General features: G+C 56.1%; 1 protein-coding gene across 2 annotated transcripts; it reads left to right on the top strand.

The window, feature by feature from the left end:
• The first annotated feature begins 147 nt into the window (after positions 1-147).
• On the top strand, positions 148-10,101 carry FOXRED2 (FAD dependent oxidoreductase domain containing 2). 2 transcript variants are annotated; one of them, XM_066996741.1, is made up of 9 exons: positions 148-184; positions 469-996; positions 2,486-2,737; positions 3,439-3,708; positions 4,438-4,604; positions 5,256-5,421; positions 7,937-8,178; positions 8,536-8,706; positions 8,968-10,101. In XM_066996741.1, exons 2-9 carry the CDS (start codon positions 482-484, stop codon positions 9,216-9,218), a joined length of 2,034 nt encoding a protein of 677 aa, XP_066852842.1. In that variant the 5' UTR covers positions 148-184; positions 469-481; the 3' UTR covers positions 9,219-10,101. The 2 variants fall into 2 exon arrangements, with proteins under 2 accessions (XP_066852842.1, XP_066852841.1); XM_066996740.1 differs by lacking the exon at positions 148-184 and having other exon boundaries at positions 355-996.
• The last annotated feature ends 2 nt before the right edge of the window (positions 10,102-10,103 follow it).

Genomic DNA, 10,103 nt, shown 5'->3' on the forward strand with positions numbered 1-10,103 from the left:
CCCCTCGGCCACGTGGTCGGCCGCGCGCGGCGGCGCCCTGCTGCCGGCGGCGGGAAGCGGCAGCAGCGGCGGCGTCACGTGACGCCGGGCGGCGGTGGAGGCTACGCGCGCGGCGGGGCCCGGCGCGCGCCTCCCGCCGGCTGCGCCCCCCCCCCCCCCCCCCGGCGAGCGGCGCGCGCTGCAGGTGCGGCGGCGGGGAGGGTCGGGGGGGGGGGGGCAGGTGAGGCGCGCGTCACGTGCGGCGCCTCGCGGGCGGCGGCCACGCCCCGCACGCTATTGGGCGGGAGAGGGCGGGGGGCAGCAGTGCCGCGGCCCTATTGGCTAATGGCCGGAGGGGGGCGGGGCCTGCCGGGGTGAGGCGCTGAGGGGTGGCGGCGCCATGTTGTGAGGCGGAGGCGCCATGTTGGGCCGCGGCGCCATCTTGTCCCTCTTCCCCGCCTGGCGATGCTCCCGCTTCTCTCCCCACAGCGGCCGCCCCGCCATGGCTTGTGGCACCCTCCTGCGCCTCGCCCTCTCTGTCAGTGCCCTCTGCGCGGCTTGTGGCGCTGCTTTCCTCTACCACGACTACTGCGTGCTAGGGGCCGGCCCCTCGGGCCTGCAGGCAGCCTACTTCCTCCAGCGGGCCGGCCGCGACTACCTCGTCTTCGAGCGCAGCCACGCGCCCGGCAGCTTCTTCGCCATCTACCCCCGGCACCGCAAGCTGATCAGCATCAACAAGCGGTACACGGGCAAGTCGAACGGCGAGTTTAACCTCCGCCACGACTGGAACTCGCTCCTCAGCCACGACCCCCGGCTGCTCTTCCGCCGCTACTCCCGCCAGTTCTTCCCCCACGCCGACGCGATGGTGCGGTACCTGGAGGACTTCGCCGCCCTGCTGGAGCTGCGGGTTCAGTACAACACGGCCATCGTCCATGTCACACTGGACAAGGATCCGCAGGCCTGGAACGGCCACTACTTTGTCCTGACGGACCAGAACAGGCAGAACTACAAATGCAGGTAGTGGGCAAACTGGGGGCCAGCCGTGCAGCTTTCCACACGTGTTCTTAAACTAACAGATTCATGGAATAAGTTAGGTTGGCAGAGACCTTTAAAGGTCGTTTTGTCCACGCCCCTTACTCAAAGCTGAGCCGGCTCTATCAGGTTGTTCAAAGCCTTGCCCAGTTGAGGTATAAACATCTCCAAGAGTGGAGGTTTCACAGCCTCTCAGAGCCCGTGTCGCAGCCCTTATCCACCATCGTGGTGAAAAACATTTCACAGGGTTCAGCGGGGTGTGTGGGGGAAGTAACAGCTCCTGGGAAAGCGTTGCAATGTTATGTTTCAGGTACCTGGGAAGCTGGCAGGGCAGACACGAACTGGCTGCCATTGCCGTGATTTCCATGCCTGATGCGTAAGCTGGTGTGAACTGGTGCTGTGATGCCTAACCTCAGTTAACCTGCATGTGTTTAGGAAAAAACAGTGTTTAGAAGCATGCCCCAGTTAGCTGAAACCCTTAGTTGGCGGGGGAACAGTGGGGTTGCCAGCGAGAGAGGGAGCGGACTGCGAGAAATCACAGACAAGGCTACTACGGATCCCCGAATCACCCTTCCCCGTGTCATGCTCACACACACACACCCTGCGCTGTTACTCGACTGCATTCTTCAAAAACATCTACGAGTTACTCATGTGAACATACGGCGCGTATTTCTCAGTTCTCCTGAGAGCCTCAGATGTACGCCAGCAGGTCGTGCTGGCTGTCACTCGGAGGTGCGCTGGCTGGCAGGCTTGGAGGGGACAGAATGCAGTATCGGACACCCACGCAGCGTGAGTGAGTTCCTCGCAGGAGCTGTGTAAGCTAGGCCGGGACGGCAGGCGCTGCTGCGAGCCTCGGCTGCCTGCTACTTCTTTCTAAGTTGCAAAGATTTCCCTAATATTTAAGCAGAAGCTCTTAGGGAAGGATATAAAAGGATTACCGTATTTGCTTTTAGTGTTAACAGTTAGAATTGTGGCTGGCATATTTTTATGAATAGGAGTTGCATTTTAAAGTCTTGAAACCGTTTTCCATCCCTCTTAAGAACGGCTTTTGTTCCATTCTATGAAAACGCAGCGCACATTTTAAATCAAAGTAATTTTTTATGCGGCGTGTCATCAACCTGTGAAACACATTAGCAGTAGCCGCACATCCGCAGATAACTGAGGGAGATTAGGAGACAAGTGCAGCTTACACGTGCTGCATCCGCACTGACTTTTGCCATTCGTAATGACATCAGGAGTCCTCTTCGTTGGCCTAATGCCAGGGAAGGTGGGAGCAGGTCGTTAGGTGAAGCTGGGGAGAGGTTTTGGGAAAGGTTTCTCCCAAAACCAGAGCATACGTAGCACCGATCGACTTTGTCAGCCGACTCGATGTGACCGGAGGGGGCACATCCCTAGTGGTAGGAGCAGCGAGATGGAAAGACACTCTGATTTCCTGCAGTTCCTGTGTTCCCTAATGCTGTCCCTCTTTTTTCAGCTCTTTGTTGGTTGCCACTGGCACGTGGGTCCCCAACGTGGTAAACTTCCCCGGCTCAGAGTACGTGGAGGGTTATGAGACGGTGTCCATCAACCCGGAGGATTTTGCTGGCCAAACCGTGCTGATCTTGGGCCGAGGAAACTCGGCCTTTGAGACGGCAGAGAACATTCTGGGTGTCACGAATTTCATCCACATGGTGAGCCGGTCCCGCGTGCGCCTCTCCTGGGCCACGCACTACGTCGGGGATCTGAGGTAGGAAACTGCTCTTCTTCTTCTTCCTGATGGAGCTGGAATACGAACAAACGAGAGTGGCTGCGTGCCCAGGAGGCTCAGCAGTTCTGGGGCTTGCTGAGGGAACGTGAGGCCTTTTACCTTTAGGTCCTTGGTTTAAAGCAGCCCAGGTTGCAGCTGCTGAATGCAGGAGCTTTACGAGAGCTCTTCAAGGTCGGCGTGAAACAGGAAAGTGTTCCTGTAGAATTTGCATCACTGAAAAGTGCTGGCTCCTGAGTTGTTCCCCTGCTTGCAATCGCAGAAGAGAGCTCAGATGTTGAATGCCTCGCGCAAGGGCAGCGCTGTGATCAGAGATGAAGCCTGGGGCTCGGCAGACCCACATGTGGTTAATTGCTCTGCTGCGGACTCCTTGGCTGACGGCGAGCGCGCTCTGTGCCTCTCCGCCCCGTCTTTCAGCGAGGCTAATAGCGCCGCTGCAGCCAGCGGGAACGCGGCGAGAATTAAGGCATTAATGAGCGCTCAGGAGCAGGCCAGAGGAGGCCGAGCTGCCCTCTCAGCTGTGCCAGGCACACCAGGGAGCACACGCACAACTCACAGGGCTGAGGAACAAGGGATAAACCTCTCCTGGTAAACTTGTCCCGTTCCCAGGAGCTGACGCCAAGGCCTGGATCCCACTTTTCCTTCCTTCTTGTAGCTTTTCTTACCTTCCCCTTTCTTCGTAGAGCAATTAACAACGGCCTGCTGGATACGTACCAGCTGAAATCTCTGGATGGGCTTCTGGAGGGGGACCTGGAAGATCTGGCCATCGTCAAGGACAAGAAAGGGAAGCTGCACATCACGCTCCGGTTCTACCTGGAGAACAGGAACACGAGTGCAGGCATCGACTCCGTCACCCTCCCCCAGGACGAGCTGGATAATTTCGCTACCCGCGCGCCTTACGACCGTGTCATCCGCTGCCTGGGCTGGAAGTTTGACTTCTCGATCTACAACAGGTGAGGGACGACCAGGGCCTGGGGGGAGTGGGTGTTTGTAGCAAGACGCTGAAGGGCCTGACCTGGGAGGGGAGGGAAGGGCAAGCAGGGTAGTCGAAGCTCCTCTGCTGGCAGCGCCACCTAGATTTCGATGTGCTCCAGGTTTCCTGGTGCTGCACAGCGCTGTGGTGGCCCTGCAGCTGCATTCGTGTCCCAGCGCGAGCGTGTGCGTGCTGCCCTCTGACCAGCAGGCTGCAGGGCTGAGCAGGTGGCGGTGCCGTGGCTTGGGTGATGCAGAAGTTTGTGCCTTTACAGCTCAAGGTGCTGAGCTGCCGGGTCACCTGGAGAAGGTTAGCGGTTTTTGGGTGAGGATGGGCAGATCGCTACAGAAAGGTTTTGTCTGCTTTTTTTTTCCTGAGGATGCAACCTGCACTCCACCTTGGTTTGTCTCCTACTGCATCCTGCAGCTGAAAATGATATTGTTAGCTTCAGTGTCTTCTGAAGTTCATCGCCAGTGGCTCAGGCTGGAATTTGGTCGTGGCCGCAGCTAGCTTGAGATGAACCCTGGCCTTCTGGAAGGTCCTTGGTGACCTCATGCACTTGGGAGACTCGTGAATCCCATGGAAGGCAGTGGGGACATGAAGCAGTGTCTTGTTGTGTCTGCAGTGTAAAGTATGTCACATCAGAAACCCGTTTTATTTTTCTACCCCTGCCCTTTCTGACAGCCTGCTTTTCTCTTTTGCACGTCAGATCTCTTAGAATGATGCCAGGAAGAGGGAACAAAAACAAATATCCTCAGATCAAACCCAGCTACGAGTCCAGAGGCACTCGGGGGCTTTTTGTTCTCGGTACCGCTAGCCACTCCATTGACTTCAGGAAATCTGCTGGGGGTTTCATCCACGGCTTCCGGTACACAAGTGAGTGCTGGGGCGTACAGAAGGGCAGAGGTTGGGGTCCGGCGCTCCCTTGGAAGGAACAATTCAGAGCTTACTGCTGGGAAGGGATGACCCTTCATCCTCCGCTGGCAGCGGGAATAACAAAACGCAGCCAAGCTGCAGCTGCACAGTCTGAAGGGGAGGAGAGGCCGTGGAAGTGACTCGGGGTCATATCTGAAGCCTGTGGTTGTCTGTCTTTGTTTTGTCTTGTCCTTGTGCTGCCTATTGTCTCTTACTTGCGTAACAATAGATTTCTGCCTGCCAGATACTCGGCCTCGTGACAGGCTGTGGGTGAGAGGTCTGCGCTGCGGTGTTAAAACCCGGCAGCTTTGAGCAATCGGGAGAATTTCTGTGTCTGTGCGTGCGTCCTTCCCGTGCAAGGCCTGCTCAGGAGTAACGAAGCATCCCCAGGGACCCCTCTCCCCCTCACCAGCCGCTTAGCATCACATCAGCTTTCCGAGGGCATCTCCACTGCAGTTACCAGCGAGCTGGGTGGGAGATCCTGCGCGCAGATGAGCTCTTCAGCTTCTTTATCGTGCCCTGCCACGATCCGTGTGCAACAGAGCGATGAGGTTTTTTGTAGGCAAGCCTGGATTTTTAAACAAACCGTCTGTGTTTTTCTTAATGCCTCAGCTCGCGCAGTCCACCGCCTGTTGGAGAACCGTCACCACGGCGTCCCCTGGCCATCCGCAGTCTGCCCTGTCACGCAGCTGACCAATTCCATCATCAAGCGGGTGAACGAGGCCTCGGGCCTCTACCAGATGTTCGGTGTCCTGGCTGACATCGTACTGCTGAGAGAGTGAGTGAGTGAGTGAGTGAGCGATTTATTCCCAGCGCTGTGCTCCGTCGTCTCCTTCCTTTTTCTTCTCTATCACTGCCCGTGGTGCCACCACACAAATCTTTACATTGCTGCCTAAGGACACACCTCAAAATCTGTACCACTGTGCCCCTGTACCCAATTCTGTCAATTATTTCATAGAATCATAGAATCATAGAATATCCTGAGTTGGAAGGGACCCTTAAGGATCATCAAGTCCAACTCTTGATACCGCACAGGTCTACCCAAAAGTTCAGACCATGTGACTAAGTGCACAGTCCAATCTCTTCTTAAATTCAGACAGGCTCGGTGCAGTGACCACTTCCCTGGGGAGCCTGTTCCAGTGTGCAACCACCCTCTCTGTGAAGAACCCCCTCCTGATGTCGAGCCTAAATTTCCCCTGCCTCAGCTTAACCCCGTTCCCGCGGGTCCTGTCACTGCTGTTAATGGAGAAAAGGTCTCCTGCCTCTCGACACCCCCTTACGAGGAAGTTGTAGACTGTGATGAGGTCTCCCCTCAGCCTCCTCTTCTCCAGGCTGAACAGGCCCAGTGACCTCAGCCGTTCCTCGTACGTCTTCCCCTCCAGGCCTTTCACCATCTTTGTAGCCCTCCTCTGGACACTCTCCAACAGTTTCATGTCCTTTTTATACTGTGGTGCCCAGAACTGCACACAGTACTCGAGGTGAGGCCGCACCAGCGCAGAGTAGAGCGGGACAATCACCTCCCTTGACCTACTAGCGATGCCGTGCTTGATGCACCCCAGGACACGGTTGGCCCTCCTGGCCGCCAGGGCACACTGCTGGCTCATGTTCAGCTTGCTGTCAACCACGACCCCCAGATCCCTCTCTTCCAGGCTGCTCTCTAGCGTCTCATCGCCCAGTCTGTACGTGCAGCCAGGGTTTCCCCGTCCCAGGTGCAGGACCCGGCACTTGCTCCTATTGAACTTCATGCGGTTGGTGATCGCCCAGCTCTCTAACCTATCCAGATCCCTCTGCAAGGCCTTTCCACCCTCATTCGAGTCCACAACTCCTCCAAGTTTGGTGTCATCAGCAAACTTGCTCAAAATACCTTCTATTCCTACATCCAGATCGTTTATAAAAATATTGAAAAGTACCGGCCCTAAAATGGAGCCTTGAGGGACCCCACTGGTGATCGCCCGCCAGCCTGACGCAGCCCCATTTACTATAACCCTTTGGGCCCTGCCCGTTAGCCAATTGCTCACCCATCGTATGATGTTTTTATTTAGCTGTATGGTGGACATTTTGTCCAGTAGGATCCTATGGGAAACCGTGTCAAAAGCCTTGCTGAAGTCCAAAAAAATCACATCAGCTGGTTTCCCTTGGTCCATCATACGGGTGATCTTATCATAAAAGGAAATCAGGTTAGTTAGGCAGGACCTGCCCTTCACAAACCCATGCTGGCTGGGACCAATGACTGCTTTGTCCCCCAGGTGAGCCTCAATAAGTTCGAGAACCATCTTCTCCATGATTTTACCAGGCACTGACGTGAGACTGACAGGCCTGTAATTGCTAGGGTCTTCTTTCTGACCCTTCTTGTAAATCGGCACAACATTTGCCAGCTTCCAGTCTACCGGGACCTCTCCAAATTCCCAGGATCGTTGAAAAATAATTGAGAGAGGTTCCGCGATGACGTCCGCCAGCTCTTTCAGCACCCGGGGATGAATCCCATCCGGACCCATGGACTTGTAGGGATCCAGGTGGAGTAGCAAATCCTGCACACGTTCAGGGTCGGTTGGGAGTTTGTCATCCCCACCGTCCCAGTCCTCTAGCTCAGGGCACCCTGGGTCCCGAAGCCCATCATCGGCATTGAAGACAGAGGCGAAGAAGGCGTTAAGCGTCTCTGCTTTGCCTATGTCATTGTCTGTGAGGAGACCTTCCCTATCAAGGAGCGGCCCTATGTATTCTTTAGTTCTCCTTTTTCCATTCACATATCTGAAAAAGCCCTTTTTATTTTCTCTCACAGACACAGCCAGCTTCAACTCAAGGTGTGCTTTGGCCACACGAATTTTCTGCCTACAAACACGAACGGCATCCCTGTATTCTTTCCATGACACCTGGCCCTCCTTCCAGTAGCGAAACACTCTCTGTTTCCGCCTAATCTCCATTAGAATGTTCCTGGTCAGCCACGCCGGCCTCCTGCCCCGCCTGCCTGACTTGCCTTCTCTTAAAGGGCTGAAATGGCCCAGGCGTTCCTGCTGGGCTCGGAGGTGTACTACTCTTACTGTGCCCACAGGAAAGTTTTCCTTGAGCAGTGCTAATAGAGGGATCCCAGAGTCTGGGAACGTAAGGGAGTCTTGTAACAGTAAGTGCAGCCTTCCTAAGCTCTGCATCGAGCCCAGCCCAGATCTGTAGTTACCAAAATAATTGGTAGCTGATGATGGCTCTTTGGCCTTAGCCTCGATCGGCTGCGGGGGTGTTGGATCCCACTTGGCTTTTCTCTGGCAGAAAAATCTGATGATTGTGGTTGCAATTCTTAGGAATGCCACAGCCTTTGAGTACCTGGAAGAGTACCCGGTCGGAATCCTGGCTGAGCTGGAAACACAGGCGGGGAGGAATGCTCCCGAGGGGCTGTTTGTCGTCGTCATGGAGTACGGGAGGAATTTCTCGGGGGCTGACAAGGATGTCTTCTACTACAACCGAGCTGTGGGAGAGGCGCAGCACGCCTGGCAGTCCAACTTCTTGCACCCTGTGATTTACTACTACAAACGCCTCCCAACAGGTAAAGCTCTGTTCCGCTGCGAAGCCTCTGTCCAGCCAGTGTGTGTACTGAATCCTCACCTCGGAAAGATCAACTCGGGGGGCAGCCTGACCTGCAAGGAAAGCAGCTTGGTGGGTGGCAGCACTAAAGCCTGAGCACAGTTCAGCCTGATGGGCAGTCCCTTCCAGAGGGAAACGATGGGAGATGCTGCGGTGGCAGGGCTCCTCAGGACAGAGCTAGCAGAGGGGATTGCAAATGTGAGAGTAAGGTAGGGATTAGGTCAGGGCAAAAACTGCTACAGCTGTTGCGGCTGCTTTCTGCTTCCCCTTTCTAATTCCATTTTGATTCTGAGAGTTTCCCTTAATGGTCTCTTGGCAGAGCGTGAGATGAAACTTCGTCCCCCCGATTGGCCTCTCCCCCGCCCAGATGCCATCCATCACATCGTGGAGGATTTTCTGACAGACTGGACGGCCCCAAACGCTCACATCCTGCCGCTGAGGCGTTTCTTGGAGAACTGCCTCAGCACCGACCTGCGCAGTTTCTTCGCAGGTAATTTGAGCCTGGGGTTGAGGTGGCAGGAGGTGGAGGAGGGACGTGAGGGACACGGGACAGGAGCGAGCTCTTCTGCAAATAACTGAGATCTCCCTGCGATGCGCTGGCGCTCTCGCAGTCAGTCACACCTCTCCGATGTGCTCCCCGGACAGTAAAAAGTGCTGGTGCTGCGTGCGTGTTCCCAAAAGCCTTTGGGAATTGTTCTCTACAGGGTGTCTCCGGTGAGTCTCATTTACTTTTTTGTGCTCTCCCTGGCAGAATCCTGTTTCCTCTTCGCCCTCACCCGCCAGAAGCTGCCTCCCTTCTGCCAGCAGGGCTACGCGAGGATGCAAGGACTGGCGGGGAGCGAGAGGCTCCGGCGCCACGCGGTAGCAGCCGGCCTGCTGGAGGATTTTGCTGCCGCGGACTTCTCAGGTGACAAACTCCCCGACGGGGACCAGCTGCTGAAGGACCACGTCGTACCCGTCCGCCCGCTGCAGCATCTCGTTAACGCCAAGGACGAACTCTAACGTTTCTCCCGCCGCGCGGAAACCCACGGGTGCTGCTGTGCCAGTACTGTAACAGAGATCCCCGGCAGGGCTCTCCCCTCTCCCCCGCGCCTCTTCCATCCCCATCCCTTCTTCTGCCGTTCACGACTTGCCAAAGACCTGCTCAGATCTTGCTGTTACAGAAAGGACCGACGTGCTCCCAAGGACAAGGCAGGGCCTGAAATCCGGCGGTGCTGAGGCGCCCGCTTTGTCCTTGCAGTGCTCAGAGTTGCCTGAAGGTGGTGTTTATAGCCTAGGCCAGCATCTGCAGCGACATCCAGGGGTCCAAAAGGGGAGATTTGAGGGACGTTTGGGTGACTTACATTGTCACCTCCCTCTTGTGAGGTGACTTGCTCGTGTCCCGTGGCAGCCTGGTGCGGGCGCGCTGCTCCCTGGGTGCTGCGAGTGCTTCGGGATCTGTTTGTGTACCGAATCCAGAAGTGGTTCTCTGGGCAAACTGCACGGTATTTTTGCTGCCTTTGATTTAGGGCGGTGCCGGAGGTGGGCACAGAGGGGTGGTGGGTTTTTAGTTAAGTCCGGCGGGGATAATTTCTCATTTCCAGGAGAGCACTACAAGAGACCCTTCGCCCTACGCGGCTGAGCAGCCTGCCTCCAGTCCTAGGGCAGAGAGACTCACACTGACTGTGGGCCTGCTGTCCAAACATTTCTTCTCTGTACCAAACACCCTAAAAAGCCCCCCCACACACCCCGTTTTATAAAGCATGTCCGCCACCCCTCCTCTTTGCACTGCATCCCGACAAGAAAGTTCCAGGTGCACTTTGGTGACAAAACGCTCGTCCTGTTTCTTTCTCTCCCCTCCGCTCACCCCAAAACCCCTCTCCCAAGGGCTGGCTGGGTGGTGGGCTG

The sequence above is a fragment of the Anser cygnoides genome, chromosome 1 (assembly GCF_040182565.1).
Source record: "Anser cygnoides isolate HZ-2024a breed goose chromosome 1, Taihu_goose_T2T_genome, whole genome shotgun sequence".
Lineage (NCBI taxonomy): Eukaryota > Metazoa > Chordata > Aves > Anseriformes > Anatidae > Anser > Anser cygnoides.

Excerpts from the sequence above, each read along its gene's own strand:
- FOXRED2 (XM_066996740.1), top strand. The coding sequence starts at position 401 with ATGTTGGGCCGCGGCGCCATCTTGTCCCTCTTCCCCGCCTGGCGATGC. Across the intron at positions 2,738-3,438 it reads CACTACGTCGGGGATCTGAG|AGCAATTAACAACGGCCTGC; the intron begins GTAGGAAACTGC and ends CTTTCTTCGTAG. Across the intron at positions 8,179-8,535 it reads CTACAAACGCCTCCCAACAG|AGCGTGAGATGAAACTTCGT; the intron begins GTAAAGCTCTGT and ends GTCTCTTGGCAG.